Source organism: Geotrypetes seraphini, chromosome 8 (assembly GCF_902459505.1).
Source record: "Geotrypetes seraphini chromosome 8, aGeoSer1.1, whole genome shotgun sequence".
NCBI classification, from domain to species: Eukaryota; Metazoa; Chordata; class Amphibia; order Gymnophiona; family Dermophiidae; genus Geotrypetes; species Geotrypetes seraphini.
The window spans coordinates 99,019,295-99,036,311 of NC_047091.1; the positions used below are offsets into that span (position 1 = coordinate 99,019,295).

The window sequence follows — 17,017 nt, forward strand, 5'->3', positions numbered from 1 at the left end:
AGATGCAGCATCTCTTTTTCTTTTTTTTTTCTTTCCATCTCATTGTTCAGCATCAAAGGGGGAGGGAAGAACAACAGAAAAGAGAGGGAGCAAAATGTTAGACCAAGGGGAGAGAGGAGGAGGAGAAGGAAATAGGAGGCTGGGAAATAGCAGAGCTAGGAACTCAGAGGAGATGGAGAATTGAGAGGTAGCTGAAAATTTAAAAGAAGGGTGAGAGAGGGCAAGATTTGAGTGGACAGAGGCAAAAAAGAAAAGAAAAAGTTAATAAAGCTGAATGGGAAAAATCAATATGTTGGAGATAGGCATAAGGAGGGAATGGAACAAGAGAGAAGAGGAGAAAAATAGACAGACACTAGAAAGAAAATTAGTAGAAGATAGACAAAAAGCAGAAAGAGAAACTGGAACCAAGATGATGGAAAAATAAAATGACCAAACAACAAAAAGTAGAAAAAATCATTTTATTTTCTATTTTGTGATTACAATATGTCAGAGCTGGTGTTAGACAGCAAGCGTGAACTAGGACCTAAAAGAGAGAGGAAAAGTCTTTTTTTTATTTTTTTGTTTATACCACAGAGATGGTGGTGGGGGGGGGGGGTTTGGAGAGGTTGTATCCCTATACTTCTACGCCTAACTATCTTAATAAAAAATCTGGCCCACGACTTAGCCTGTGTTTTAGATTTCGGCCCCTTATGTGATTTGAGTTTGACACCCCTGCTCTAAGAGGTTTAATGATAGTTAGCCAGAGATCATAGTGCAGGAAGGATGAAAGAAACCAAACTGAAAGGGATATGGAAGCTACTACTGTTGGGGAGGACTGTCTTACAATCATTTTCAAAAGCAACTAAAGACACGTTTGTTCGCAAATTAATCAATTCTCTCTAGCTTGTATTATTTATTAAATTTTGTAAACCGCATCAAATTTGCCAGTTATGCAGTATAGAAATTACTTGTTCTGTTAGGAACCCTCCTTTCTCTTATGGTTTTTGCATTTAGTTAGCCTTTCCATCTCTCCTGCCAAGCCCTCTGTTTTATTTAGGCTAGGATTTTCCTTTTTATGATTTGTGTTTTTAGTCAGTGTAGTAGGTACTCCGGTGTTCCTGAGTTGACGAGATGACTTCAATGGGCTGTGGAGACATGGACACCCATCGTAAGACAGATGCAACGTTTACAGAAACTCTACTAGACCAGTAACATTGTATGCACACAAATGTACTGTACTAGGCCATATTTATTCCAACGTAACACAGCTCAGTTCTGAGTATTTAAGTTACCCGTAAAGTTACTCATATTTGTATTGTTCATTGTAGTATACTTACCTGAAGGGATACTTGTTAAATGTGAATCTCTTGACACCGAAAAAGGGGAGCAAAGAGAGGAATTTAAGAACAAAGAGTAATAGTCTTCGTGAAAAGAATTGAAATTATACGAGTAAGGGAGACTAGTTTTGTACTTATTTGATGTTATAGTCTTTTTAAAAGTTGTTAGTGACAAAATTGAGTTCCAGTAGTTGAATTACTGGGGAAATAAGGCAATATATGTGGCGCAGCACTCTGAGGTTGTGGGTTCAAACTCATGCTGCTCCATGTGACCTTGTGCAAGTCACTTAATTGCCTCAGCTAAATTAAATAGATTATGAGCCCACCAGGACAGACAGGGGAAATGCTTGAGTACTGAATAAATTCATGTAAACCACTAGAAACATGATGGCAAATAAAGGACAAATGGCCCATCTAGTCTGCCCATCCACAGTAACCATTATCTCTTCCTCTCTCTAAGAGATCCCACGTGACTATCCCAGGCTTTCTTGAATTCAGACACAGTCTCTGTCTCCACTACCTCTTCCAGGAGACTGTTCTATTCATCTACCACCTTTTCTGTAAAAAAGTATTTCCTTAGATTACTCCTGAACCATCACCTCTTAACTTCATCGTATGCCCTCTCATTCCAGAACTTCCTTTCAAATGAAAGACTCGACTCATGCGCATTTATGCCACATAGGTATTTAAACATCTCTATCATATCTTCCCTCTCCTAACTTTCCTCTAAAGTATACATATTGAGATCTTTAAGTCTATCCCCATACGCCTTATGACGAAGAACACACACCATTTTAGTAGCTCCCTTAATAATTAAGTATTGGGCGCAAGCATTTAAACTGTCTGTACGCTATATAAGTTAAACAGGCCATTGAACTTTTGCCAATTTTAGGGGGATTCTGAAATATACTATTACTTTTGTAATTTACTCTTAATTATTAACATCCTGGTACCCATGTGAAGAGCTTTCCCAAATCTCTTTTTTAATACTTCTATTTAATACATTTTACAACTCTTTTCTTGTTGAATCCCCCTTGGTTGTGTGGAGTTATTTGGTAAATCCTGCTAGATACCATGACACTTCCATCAATTTTTATACTTGGAGGTAATTGCAGCACTCCACCACTAGGGGATTCACATTAATTTTTCCCCTAAGCAAAAAAACACAACAATTTTGTAGGAAGGCCTCCAGAAAATGTACAAACTGAAGGGTAGTAATTTCCCTGAAAATTTAACTTGCAGTGGATTTACTAACATAACATAATTCACTTATATACCACAGTAACAAACAATCAAGAGACTGTACAAGCACAGTGTATTATAATCACATTCAGAAGAATTTGTCAAATAAGTAGGTCTTTAGCATTTTTCTAAAGGAAAGAGGAGTTGGAATTTGTTATCAGGACAGAAAAGGGTTTATCCCATGATCCAGCTTGAAAAGATAAAATTCTATGGAAAAATCTTTTGTATATGCAACCTTTTACAGTAGGAAATGTAAATAAAATGCCGAGAAAAACGTTTTCTTTCAGTAAATTTAAAGTGATCAATAATATAATCAGGTATAAGGCCACACAATGTCTTGTAACAGGTACAACCTAACTTGAATAATATTCTTGCCTCAATTAGGAGCCAATGTAGCTTCTGATAGAATTTGGTTACATTTTCTCCTTAAACCTATCCAGATTCTTTGAACTTGATGAATGTATTAAGTCATCCAACAAAAAGGGACCATCTTTTCGTTTTTAATTTAAAAAAATATATATTTGACTTTTACTCCCCTGTTTCTCTGAAAACTAAGCCAGCAGTTAGTGCTCCAAATGTAACCAGAGTAGCAGATTTATTTGGAGACTGGGCAAGCTTTAACCCTGCTTATTCTCTCTTTGAAGGGTGTTGTGTTGCAGCCATTTGGAAATATAAATCAAAGTTTGTGTTACCTCATTTAGGGTTACCATATCGCTCCAGAAAAAGGACGGATTGAAACATCCAGGTTTTACTTCCATTGCTTTCAATGGAAGTAAAACCGAGATGTCTCAATTCACCCTCCTTTTTCTGGAGCTATATGGTAACACCAAAATCTCTCACCTTGTGATGCACAATTTCTCTTTGTTATACTCAGGTGTCCTCATTGTACATACAAGAATTAGTGACACCTGGTGAGCACTTTAACTTACTCCAGGTTTGGAGTTCCTAAAATTCATTTATCCTGTCATCTGTCCATTACATCCTCTCTTATTCTGCAGTTAAAATTGTTTAGGTTGTCATGCACCATTGATGTTATTTGGCTGTTATCAAGTGGCACATCCTAGACCAAGGGGACTACAAGATTTTCTTCATCATGTGTCCCTTCTGGGGAAAAAGTGTATACTTCAATGATGGCTAACTCCGACTGCACCTTCTCTAGCACAATGGCGTTCTCTGATGATCATGCAATCTTAAATGGAGTGCAGATCAATAAAAGACATGGACTCTAAGGGCTAGCTTCACTAAGCAAACTGATCGTGTACCGATCGGTTTGCGACCCCTTTGTGACCCAATTTCCCTCCGGCCCGATTCACTAGCAACTCCTGCGATCTGCTTCCTATCCGCGCATGCAAATGAGGGGAATGGCATGCAAAGTAGGAAGGGACCTGATTCACAAAACAAATTTCGTGATCAACCCAAGAAGCAAGTGCTGGGGACCAGTCGCAAACGTCCTTTCTGACTCTCCTGCTTCATTGCCGCCCTGCTCTCTGCTGCCCCGAATCTCTCCTGCCTGCTGCCCTGCTCTCCCCTGAATCGCCGCCCAAATCTCTCCTGCCTGCCGCCCTGCTTTTCCCCGAATCTCTCCTGCCCTTCCCGCACTGCGAGCCCGCGGTTTTAACCTGCGGGTTAAAACCAGGGGCTCGCTGGGCTACAAAAGTAAAGTAAAAAGCACCACCGCCACAGGAGTCAGCTCTGCCGGCGCTGTGAATGCTTTGAAAAGGGAGACAGGATTTCAAGGGCCGGTTGTTAAAGCGTCTCTGAGTTTTTGAGTTAAAAAAGGATGGTTTCTTCCCTTCCTAGGAGAGCAGGAGAGTCGGGGCACGAAAAAAAAAAAAAAAAAAGACGGACCCAAAACACTTGCGCAGACCATCTGCAGGGAAACCAGATGGTCTGCGCTTGCGTCAGGATCGCACACTAGCGATCTGTGCGGGCAGAGAGGGGCATTCCTCCAATCGCCCTCATTAGAATTTTTTTGCTGTTGTGAATTGTTCGGGCCTGCTGGAATCAGCCAAGGATCGGCCACAGAAGTCAGGTTGATGAATCTAGTCCTAAGTTGGATCAACGGTTCACCTTGATATGGGAACCCTTCTGGTCCACATTAACGCCAGTGGCCCGTAGTCAACTTTTGAATGCTTGATGTAGTGCTGTTTCGCTCTCCAGAATATGACTTATTGTTTCTGTATACCCATCTGACACGGGGAGGGGGGAAGAGGGGTTGTGGGGAGGGTTGGGGGGATTTGGAGGGTTTGTTTAGGGGGGGAGGTTTCCTGTTTGCTTATGAACGTACTATGTTTATTGCCTACTTTCATTATGAGTTAGTTTAATTTGTATTGTTAGTTCTGACCTGGTGGTTTTCTTGCTGTATTTACTGGCTAATGTTTGTATGTTCTTATTCTTTTGAAAATGAATAAACATGATTTACAAAAAAAAAAATTGTTTAGGTCTCTGCCCTCTATGGCAGTGCAGGAATAACCGAATAGAGCAGCAGACTGCAAACCAGGATCTGTCTTCTGTAACACAATGTTGACTAGTTATTCAGAAAACTAGTTTTGTATCAATACAGCTTTTATGCCCTTGACACTAACGAATGAAAATGTGTTATCTGAAATTAATTGTGTAGGGTTTGGGGTTTTTTTTCAAACCCTAATCCTTAACAAAATTGCTCGATTACTGTTGGGAACAATGAATAGAAGTTAGAAAATCATTCCTATGCACAGCAGCAAACAGGTCATGTTTATAGGTGCACCACCACCAGATGAAGGTTAAGTGACCTTGTTCAGTGAGTTGAGGAAAGGAGCATGGTAACATAGCAAATTATGGCCAGACTAGTCTTTAAGCCTGTTACATTAACGGGTGCTAGAATAAATGTGTGTGTCGGTCTTTCTTTCTTTCTCTCTCTCTCTCTCTCCTTGGCCGCTGTCTATCTGTCTTTTTTTCTTTCATTCTCTCTTTCCTTGGCTATCCACCACCACCCCTTGCCTGCTCCCCCTTTCCATCAGTAGCCCTTCTCACTTCCTTTTACCTCCCCCGTGTCCAGCAGCAGCCCTTCTCCCTTTGTTTTACCGCCCCCCTGTCCAGCAGCACCACTTCCCTGCTCCCCTTGTCCAGCAATAGGCCTTCTCCCTTTCTTTTACCTTCCCCCTGTCCAGCAGCACCTCTTACCTGATTCCCCTATCCAGCAGTAGGCCTTCTCCTTCCCTGCTCCCCCTGTCCAGCATCCGCTAGCCCGGGCAGCCTCGGGGCTTTTGCTAGGCCAGCCCACCTCGCATTATCGAAGTGGGCCAGCCTAGCAAATGCTCCACGGCTGCTGTGTTTCCTAGTCCGGGGGTGAGAAGAAGCTGCTGGGCAGCAGTGGCAGTGCAGGAGTTAAACCGCCACCACCGCTCAAATCGCTGCATGCGCTGCAAGCCATTGCAAGCCGCCCCACGCACCTGAAATCGAATTCGGCACGGAGGCACACATCACGCTGTCAGGGAACACAGTGTTGTAAGTGCGCATGCACACTTACAGTTTTATTATAGAGGATAAGACCAGTTGGCCCATTCAGCCTGTTCAGTTCTTCCTGTCCATACTACTGAAGATATATCCAAATTGCCAGCCATAGTAACCTGACTGCATCTGTTTGTAAGATAGCTGTCTTTATCCAAGTCAGTTCTTGTCATCTTCCTCTGGTTTTCCACCATTTATGACAGCCAAACACCATCTTCTAGTGCCCTTTTTTCACCTTCCATCTCTCCCCTATCTCAATATCCATTCACCCAACAAGGCACCAAAAACACAGCAGGCTATGACATCTTCTCCAGGGGATGGGAAGGTCTTGCACTGTATCTCAGTGGTAAACCAGTTTCTCATCCTATGCCACTCCAACATGCACAATGATTTTTTTCTTCCTTACTATTAAGGTACCATTGCCCTGCATTGGATATGTGTGTGTTGGGGTGGTGGGGGGGGGGGGTACGTACCTCTCAACGCATTAGCTGCAAGTAGAAGGAACATTACTGGTAGCATGTCTCTTCCCCCCAAGATCAATGCAGATAATGAGATATCTGAAGCCGCTCTTTCATGGTGTGTATCTCCTCATCCCATCATGGCAAGCATTTTTTTTTTTTTTTAACCTATCTAGTGCTGAGCTGCCAGAGGATCCTGGCCAAAAACAGAGCTGCAGCACAGTGATCTCTGAGCTGCATTTCTGGTAAAAGATAGATGAATTTTCAAAAGCGTAATAAGGCAACTGGAAAAAAGACAAGCAGAGTTTCTTGAACGTCAGCAAGTCTGATCAGGTAGTGGGCGGACATTGCTGAAGCCACAAGTTAACCTCAATGAGACACAGCAGGCTATGACACCTTCTTCAAGGGGATGGGAAGGTCTTGCACAAGTATCAGGAGGCCGGGAGAGCAAGAAATACTCAGACCAGTGAGGAGTATCTGTGAGGACAACTAGCCTCAAATTATAGCCAATTCGTCTTTTTAAGTTTGGAAACGCAGGATCTAGAAAGTTGGTGGAAGATCAGAGAGGTGGGAATTCTCACTGAAGAGATGTGATAGGATCAAATCAGTCTCACAGGTGCTATAGCTGTGCATTTAAATGGACTAATTCAGAGGGAGAGCCATTTTCAAAAACAATGCACCCTATACGGGGGTGAAAGCATGCAAATTGTGAAACAGTGCACCTGCTTCTCCCTGTAATATTGCAGAGGATTTTACAGGGTGGGTATAGGTCACGGGAGTTCTATCTACATCTTAATTTTGCATTTTCAGTAGATGCATTGTCTAGAGTCTTTTTTACTGCAGATACCCATTTTCTGAAAATCCCCATGGCTACTTTTTCTCTCCAGACAGTTTGAAGGGGAAATTTATGCATATGTCTTCTGTTTGTAAAAGTCCACATGGATCTCACAATTGGCTATGTTGTTTTGAATATTTTTAATAGGGCACCTGGGCTTGGAGGTGGAGAAGATCCTTATTTAACCACATTTTATAAAAATACAAGACACTTGTGTGTCTTTATATAATTACAGTTAACTATGTTAACTGGAACTCAATTAATCAGAACAAAAATCTAAGAAATACTGCAATCTATCTATATACGTATATAAAATTGGATGTATCTGTATATGTTTGTATGATCCAGCATAACTCTGAAACGCATGCAGACATTTCAACCAAACTTGGTATACAGATAACTTACTATCTGGGGGAAAATACTGTGGGGGTGGGAAGGGGGCGACGTAAAAATAATCGAAAACAACAGATATTAGTCTCTAATCCATAGTTTTCGGGGTCGCTGAGATGAATAGTGACACTCCCGATGCCATTTAAGTCCAAGTTAAGCCCCAGCCCCATCACAATTTAAACTGGTTGCGAGAGAGGGCTGTCTAATAGAGCAGTGTTTTTCAACCGCTGTTCCTAGTGTGCCGCGAGATGTTGCCTGGTGTGCCGTACGGTGCAGACACTGATTAGGCCTCAGGCCGGGTCCCGCACGCGCTCCCATGAGACTCCCCCGGTCCCCGCTGCTGTTCAGTTTCGATCTTCTGCTCTGACGCAACCGGAAACAGGAAGTTGCAGCAGAGCAGAAGATTGAACACTGAGCAGCCGCGCGTGCGCGGCTCTTTGGGAAAGCGTGCATGTCGCCGAAAAACAAAACCTACAAACTAAGGTGAGGCGAAGGGAGAGAGCTGGCTAAACAGTAGGATCGATTGGGCAGGCGAGTGGTGGCTGCGGGGACCGTGCGATCGCTCATGTTCCCGGCTCAAATTGGAAGGAGGGAGTGAAAGGGAAAAGGATTCTGGGCCAAGGGGATGAAGACGGAAAGAAAAACCCACAGCAGGAAAGAAAGGGAAGGACAGGCAGGTGAGCCAGATGCTAGAAGCAGGGGGGGGGGGGGAAGAAAGAGGGAAAAAAGCTAGATGGGGTTGAAAAGAAGAGACACACTGGTATGGAAGAGGAAGATAGGGGAAATCTGGACACAGGAAGGTAACAGAAAGAGGGGAAATTATGTGCATGGGGCATAGGGACAGAGACATAAAGGGGACATGCCATGGGGATGGTATATGGACACGGGGGGGGGGGGCAATGACAGATACATAGGGGAGATATTAGAAATGGAGAAAATAGGAGCACAGAAGCGAGATGGTTTGTGGGGATGGGACAGGGACCGAGCTCGCAGGCTCCAGTGGCTTGCACAAAATACATTGTAACGTGCCATGAAAATAAGAGGGAGGAAGGTAGATAGATAAGCCACGTGAGAGGAGCTGAAGGGTAGTAGAAAGGAACAGATGGTAAAGGAGGGAGGGAAGGGTGGTGGTGGAAAGGAATAGGACAGACATTGAAGGAGGGTGGAGAGGAACAGACCCCGAAGGGAAATGTGGAAGACAGAGTGGGAAGAAGACAGATGCCAGACTATGGGGGAGCGGAGGGAAGAAGATGGGTGCTAGACCAATTGGGGGGGGGGTGAAGGGAGAGGCACAGTAACAGCAAATGGAAGACGTAGAGAGAAGACACACAGTGGATGGAAGGAATTGAATGAGAAGATGTGGAAAGCAGAAACCAGAGAACAAAGGTAGAAAAAAAAATTATATTTATTTATTTATTTTTTGCTTTAGGATAAAATAGTATATTAGTTGTGTTGATAAAAATTTATAAACAAAGCCCTGCCAGCTGAACATCTCTTTCTCTAGTTCAGCAGCAGGAACTTTGATTTATAAGAAAGGAATAAGCTAAATATTACAGTACTAAGGCTTATATGGATGCAGCGGGGACGGTGACGGGGCGGTGAATGGGATGGCAGTGGCGGTGACGGGGCGGTGAAAGAGATGACGGTGACGGGGCAGTGAAGGGAACGGCTGTTGACGAAGAGCTACGTGTGTGTCTTTCTTCGATTCCAGCCAGAATATCAGCTTTGTGTTCAGCCAAACAGGCCCAGGTTTCGCACTGAATAAAGTATTTTATAATTTTTCACTATTCTGTTTACTTAATATTTCATAATAAAGTAATTATAAAATACTTTCTTTGTGTTTATTTGATTCCTATTCAAGAGAATTACTTTATATATAGTCAATATAGGCACAAAGTTAAATTTTTTAACATTTTCTAATGGTGGTGTGCCTCGTGATTTTTTTCATGAAACAAGTGTGCCTTTGCCCAAAAAAGGTTGAAAAACACTGTAATAGAGGATTGGGATAAATAAATACATGGGCAACACCGGGTGATCAGCTAGTACTTTAAATAAAATACCACTTAGGCTATAAGTGGTATATAAATACTATAATAAATAAATAAAATCATTTTCTGACAAATATTTAAGTGCAAACTTAGCATGCCATACCTGTCTGGAACAATTTATGGTACAGCATAGTATGGGGTATAGTATTAGTTCGGCCTATTTTTAATAGTAACTCTCAAGCAACCAGAAACTACATTTATCCGGCATCTCTCAATCCCCATGAGTGCTGGTTAACTGAGAGTCTACTCTACAAGCACAAATCCTTCAGAAATAGTGCTGAGAGTGAAGATGTGGACTTTACGCTTATATGAGAGCAGGTGTTATGTAAACACAGGTATATTTTATAAAATATCCATGAAAATTGTGATTCCACCCACAGTCTGTCCTAACTCCTCCTCTAAATATACCTACTGTAAAAGTCTATGACAGCTTACTCCATTATTTTAGGCACGATCTAATTTTATCGGGTCTCTTTCAAACAACTAAAACACTTTAGGCGTGTTTATAAAATTACCCTCTTAGTCTGTTGGTGCTTAACCTCTCCTCAATCATCTCCACTCCTACAGTATTTCCTGTGCTTAACCTCTCCTACCCCATCTCTTATTCATCCCTGGGCTCAAAAAGTAGAGGCCTATCAAAAAACATTTTAGCAGCTGCAGAATTGGGAAAAAGTAGCCACAACAGAGATTTAACACTTATCATTGTCCTTGATATCATCAACACAACAGAAATTCAGTTCCTCTATGGTGGTTTCCATAGAACCCTGTATATTGATCCTGATCCTATCCCCCACCCCTCATTTGTCCTCCTTCCCCCCAGTGTAACATTTTTCTCTCCCTTCCTCCTTTCTGCCCCCTGCAGTCCATCTCCCTTCTCTTCCTCCTTTCTGGCCCCACTCCCAGTCCAACATTTCTCCCTCCTTTCCACCAGTCCAACATTTCTTTCTCTCTTCCTTCTGCATGCTTCTCCTCCAGTCCTCCTTCCCTCCCCTAACCAACATCTCTCACTCTCTTTCTCTCTCTCCATGAGTCCAACTTTTCACTCTCTGCCTTCTCCTCCTTCCCCCTGAGAGTGACATTTCTCCTTCCCTCCTTTCTGTCCTCACCATCCATCTCGCCCTCTCCATGAGTCCAACCCTTTCTGCCTCCTGCACACTTTTTCTCTCCTTACCTCTTTCCTCGAGTGACATCCTTCCTTCCCACTCACTCCCCAACCCATGTTCTTTTCCCATGCATCATTTCTCCCTCTCCTCCACCCCATGTCCATTTCTCCCTCTCGCTTCACTCTCACTCCTCTGTAACATTTTCTTTCCTTTCCTTCCCCCAACCCCACTCAAAGCTAATATGCTATCTCCCCATGCACCATTTCACCCTCCCCTCCAGTGTGTAGCATCTTTCCTTTCCCTCCCCTTCTGCCAGGTCCAGCAGCACCTCTTCTCCCTTCCCCTGTCCAGCAGCACCTCTTTCTCTCCCCCTGTCCAGCAGTACTGCTTCTCCCTTCCATCCTCCCCCTTCCCCCCTGTCCAGCAGTACCCCTTCTCCCTTCCTTTTTCCTCCTCCCCTGTCCAACAGTAGCCTGTAGTGTCCTGTCTCTAGTGGCCACACAGCTGCCATGAGGATTAATTTTGACGCAGTATCATCAGGTAGCCTTGGGGCCTTTGCTAGGCTGGCCCGCTTCTGATGAAAGAGGAAGTTGCATCATCGAAATGGGCCGGCCTAGCAAAGGCCCCGAGGCTACCTAATGATACTGCGTCAAAATTAATCCTAGTGGCAGCTGTGTGGCCCCTAGAAACACGACACTGCGGGCTACTGTTGGACAACAGGCTACAACAGGCTAAAATAAAACAAAAACGCCGAGAAAGAAAAAGGGAGCACGGAAAACCCAGGAGCAGCACACTCTCGTGTGTCAGGGGATACAGACAGAAGACGCGGAAGGCAGTCCCGAGAGATACGCAACTGCTGCCGGTAGACAAGCAGTGCTGGCAGGAGGTGCCTCTTGTAGCGAGAGGCAAGTCAGCTGGCCAGCGCTTCTCTTCCTCCTCAGTGTGACACAGCACACTTGGAATCTCAGAAGGCACAATAGTATGCCAGGCACACAGTTTGCGATACAATGCACTATGGCATATTTTTGTGATTGATTTTGCTAGGTTGTAAGCAGTATTGTATAGTAACTACATGTAACTGTACTTATGTAAGTAAAAGGTTTGTAACTTTTATTTGTAAAGAGGTACAGGAAACATTTCTTATTTTTACCAAAGTAATAAGTTCGCCAATCAATTACTTCTGATGCTTGCAGTTCAAGTTTCAAGTTTATTTAGTATTTTGATTACCTCGCATAGTCCAAATCCAATGCGAATTACACAAGTTCCAAAATTATAAAAAAAACAAACAAACATTATAAAACTAACAGACATAATATTCATTACCAATACAATATTAATATGAAATATGAAAAGAAAAACCTAAATAATGATTCCTCAGTAAACCAATTGAAACAGCAAAACCTGGAACAGGATTTTGCTATTGCAAACCTCGTCATGCAAACAGTATATCATCTCATCTTAAGTTTTGCTGTTCACGGAATACAGTCTTTGAGAACAGAAGAGTTGCCTGTTTTGTTGAACTGGTTATTGGTCTCCAACCCAACAGAACAGTGATGAGTTGGGTCACGTTGAAGCGGAGATGAAGCTGAATCTGGTTGCCATTCTTGATGAACAAACAAACGTCTCTACCACAACAGACTGCTGGACATCCCATGGGAAATTTTACATTGGGGTGACTGGATTGATAAAGAGTGTTTAGAAAGGAAGTCTGCTATGGAGATAGATATAGGGGAAGCCACTGCTTGCTTCTATCTGGGTTTCTACCAGGTACTTGTGATTTGAATTGGCCACTGTTGGAAAAAGGATACTGGGCTAGATGAACCTTTGGTTTGACTCAGTACGACTGATCTTGTCAGACTTTAAAACTGAAGGGTCCCCACATATTTGAAATTCTTTTGTCAGTTGTTGGAGATATTTTTTTTTGTTCTGAATGATTCCAACTTTGTGAAAGCATTCTCTGTAATTGGACAGCATGACAATGATAACAAAGATGAAAGATGAAGATGCAAGTGATGAATTAGACAGCACTCCTAATGCAGATGTTGATGATAAAGCAGTCTTTGCTTTAAGGAAGTCAAAAGTTTCAGACAAAGATTTCTTTTATCAATACCTGCAGATCTAGTCAGAATACATCAGTTGTATTTCAGCCTGGTGTGAAATGAAGGAACTATTTATCAGACTGAACAATCCACTTCCTGCCAGTGCAGCTGAACACCTTTTTAGCTTTGCTGGATTAATGACTCACAAGAACACTCACATGAGTGACATTCATTTTCAAAATGTTCGTGTACTAAAAGCAAAGTGGATTGAATTGTAGAGCAATAAAATTGTTGGGATAAAAACATTCAGACCACAATAACTTTTTTACGTTCACTTAAGTACATTTTTTTTAATGTGTTCCTTACTGTACTTTTACTTAAGCATTAAAATATACAAGTGTGAGGAGGGGAGATCCTTGTGTTCACTGAATCTTTCAAAGGTTTCACAGTGCAGGAGTTCAGCAGAGAGCTACTGCTGCCTCTGATGTCACAGCAACAGGGAAGCTGACTGCACACTGTGTGAACTCCTCCCACTGCCAAGTACAGAGAGCTACTGTTGGCTATTTTGATTCAAAGGGGTTTTTTTTTTCAGCCTGAGAACAGTAAAAAGGAAAAGGCAGAGAACAGTGTGGTAGGGTTACCAGATATCCGGGAAAACCCGGACATGTCCTCTTTTTAAAGGACTGTCCAGGTGCCCAGACGGACTTTCCAAAACCCAGCAGTTTGTCTGGGTTTTGGAAAGCCCTGATGAGCTCCGGCCACATCTGGAGGGCCTTTGGGTATGAGCAGATGATGTCATACACATCTGGAGGGCCTCTAAGTATGAGCAGATGATGTCACACACATCTGCGCATGCTCCAGTGAGTCCAGGCCCTCCAGATGCGGCTGGAGCTTGTCAGGGAAGAAGAGGTTTGTGGGGGCAGGGCGATGGTAGGGAAGGGTAGGGCTGAACTGGGAGGAGCTAGGGCAGAATGGAATGGAGCTGAAGGCGGAACTGGGGAGGCCAGGTGGAACAGGGTGGGGCCATGTGTCTGGGTTTTGCGGCCCATAATATGGGAACCCTAAGTGTGGCTGAGAAGAGGAAGTGAGCAGTTTGGAGTAGGGATAAACAGCCTGTCTCTCTCTCGTTAATAGTTTTGTGGGAGTTTGCAGATAATTTCTTTAAGCAGCTGGCTACTTCTATAAATTTAGCTCTGAAGATCAGTGTCCCAGAATCCTGAATATACTGGTGGTAAAGGGGGAATTTCGATTTGTCTTTTTTTAACTCTTCTTTACCTGATAGTGTCTTCTGGCCTGCCTCCTGTGTACATAACCAGACACAGAGTACCATAGGAGGCCAGGAGTTAACACATTTATTTTTACTTAAGTACTTTGGCCTAGTACTTTGAAATACATTGGTTGTAAGCCTCTCTAGGTCCTTTTTGAAGCAAGGTAGCATATTAATTGGAAAAATAAAGAACTTTAATGATTTGATGCTTCCTTATTTCTTTCTGTTATGCATCCCTCCCTCAAAACATTTTCTCTGGGCACTCATGTCACCAGCCTTAGGTGTAGAAGAAAATTGGGCAATGTTTCTTGATAGTCAGTGGCATTTGAATCTGTTAACCCTCCTAGGGGGGAAAAAAAGCAGTTTTGTAGGCAGTAAATTCAAAAGCCCTAAAAACCACAGTATAAAAAATTAATTTTCTTCCTATTTATAAGCAACTTGCAAATATTTCAATGCGGTTCTTGAAGACCAAACACAAAAGTTAAACTCCTATGGGGCTCATAATAAAAAAATTAATACATCTAAAACCCGCCTAAATCGGTACTTGGACAATCTAAAAGACAAGTCATCCAAATGCCGATAATCGAAACGGGTTTTAGACGTAACTAAAAATGACTTAGACCTTGTCAGTGCTGCTGTACAACTAGAGCTAAAAGGGGCATTTTAGGAGTGGTGAGGGTGGGATTTGGGCGGGATGTGGGCTGATCTAAACTTAGTCGTACTGCAAGTATAACTGAAACATACCTGCACAGAAGTTGTATGTTGTGACTTAGGCCATGTAAAAACAGCTCTATGTGGCAAAAAGGTATCCAAAATGCTTCAGTCCGTCTCATTTATGGCCTCAAGAAATCAGACCATGTAAGCCCATATTACAAAAAACTACACTGGCTGCCTGTGGAAGCAAAGGTCATTTTAAGTTTGCTTGCCTTTGCTTCAAAACCATGACAGGTTCATCCCCATCCTATCTGTCTCACCAATTCGAATTCCCAGGAACAACTAATACACGCAGTACCTACTTGTTCACTTTTCCATCCCTAAAGGGCTGCACCTACAAGAGATACCTCGATAAAACACTATCATTCCAAGCAGGCAAATGGAACAAATGTTTAACCAACTTCACCTCGAATGCACTTTCGTACCAAACGTTTAGGAAGTCAATAAAAACTTATCTCTTTGACAAATTTCTCTGACCCCCACTTCAACCTGATGTACCCCAACCTGATATACTTCCAAAACACTTCCAGATAAACTGACTAAACTTAACATGTCAAAATGTAATTTTGAAATTTCTCTGTAATGTCGCTGTCTGTATACAGTCTCTTCCCTTGTAAACCGCTTAGAACTGTTTGTGGTATGGCAGTATATAAAAATAAAGTTATTATTATTAGATAAGCACTGCAGACACAAAGTACAGACCCCCACACACTGCCCCGGTGATCACTGACCCTCCCCCCCCCCCCCTACACACACACACACATACACAACACCATAAAAATCATTAAAAAAACATACACATCTGCCTTTTAAAACAGAGAATGGTCAAGTTGCTGGAATCCTGTGGATTACAGGACTGGAGGCAACATGGATTCACTAGAGGTAGGTCTTGTCAGACAAATCTAATCAATTTCTTTGACTGGGTGACCAGAGAAATGGATAGAGGATGTGTGCTAGATGTGGTGCATTCAGATTTTGGCAAAGCCTTTGACAGTGACGTCTAATAAATAAACTGAGTGCCCTTGGGATGGGTCCCAAAGTGACAGGCTGGGTCAGCAACTGGTTGAGTGGAAGGCGACAGAGGGTAGTGATCAATGGAGATCGCTCTGAGGAAAGGGATGTTACCAGTAGTGTGCCTCAAGGTTCTGTTCTTGGGCCTGTTCTTTTTAACATTTTTATAAATGATATTGCTGAAGGGTTGTCGGGTAAGATTTGCTTCTTTGCGGATGATACCAAAATCCGCAATAGAGTGGACACACCAGATGGAGTGAATAACATAAAGAAAGACCTGGCAAAGCTTGAAGAATGGTCTGAAATTTGGCAGCTAAAATCTAATGCTAAGAAATGCAAGGTCATGCATTTGGGCTGCAAAAACCAAAGGGAACGGTACAGTTTAGGGGGTGAAGAACTTATGTGCACGATGGAAGAGCGGGACTTGAGTGTGATTTTATGTGATGATCTTAAAGTGGCCAAACAGGTTGAAAGGTGACGGCAAAAGCTAGAAGGATGCTAGGTTGCATAGGAAGAGGTATGGCCAGTAGGAAAAAGGAGGTATTGATGCCTCTGTATAAGACTCTGGTGAGACCTCATTTGGAATATTGTGTACAATTATGGAGGTCGCACCTTCAAAAAGATATAAAAAGGATGGAGTCAGTCCAGAGGAAGGCTACTAAAATGGTGTGTGGCCTTCGTGATAAGGCATATGGGGACAGACTTAAAGATCTCAATCTGTATACTTTGGAGGAAAGGCGGGAGAGGGGAGATATGATAGTCATTTAAATACCTACATAATATAAATGTGCATGAGTCAAGTCTCTTTCATTTGAAAGGAAATTCTGCAATGAGAGGGCATAGGATGAAGTTAAGAGGTAATAGGCTTCGGAGTAATCTGAGGAAATACTTTTTTACGGAAAGGGTGGTAGATGCGTGGAACAGTCTCCCGGAAGAGGTGGTGGAAGCAGAGACTGTGTCTGAATTCAAGAGGGCCTGGGATAGGCACGTGGGATCTCTCAGAGAAAGAAAGAGATAATGGCTACTGTGGATGGGCGGACTAGATGGATCATTTGGCCTTTATCTGCCATCACGTTTCTATGCCTTCAGAACATCAGCACCTGGA

At 42.7% G+C, this 17,017-nt stretch overlaps 1 protein-coding gene across 4 annotated transcripts in view; it reads right to left on the reverse strand.

The window, feature by feature from the left end:
- The window catches only part of IL12RB1 (interleukin 12 receptor subunit beta 1), a 144,693-nt gene that overhangs the window by 78,000 nt on the left and 49,676 nt on the right, over nt 1-17,017 (reverse strand). For 3 of the 4 annotated variants that reach the window (XM_033954936.1, XM_033954935.1, XM_033954933.1), the window contains exon 1: nt 6,521-6,635. The exons of the other annotated variant lie outside the window; for it this stretch is intronic. In XM_033954936.1, the coding sequence (XP_033810827.1) occupies nt 6,521-6,566 (46 nt within the window). In that variant the 5' untranslated portion in view covers nt 6,567-6,635. Of the gene's footprint in view, nt 1-6,520; nt 6,636-17,017 lie in introns of those variants that run through there. 4 annotated transcript variants of the gene reach the window in all.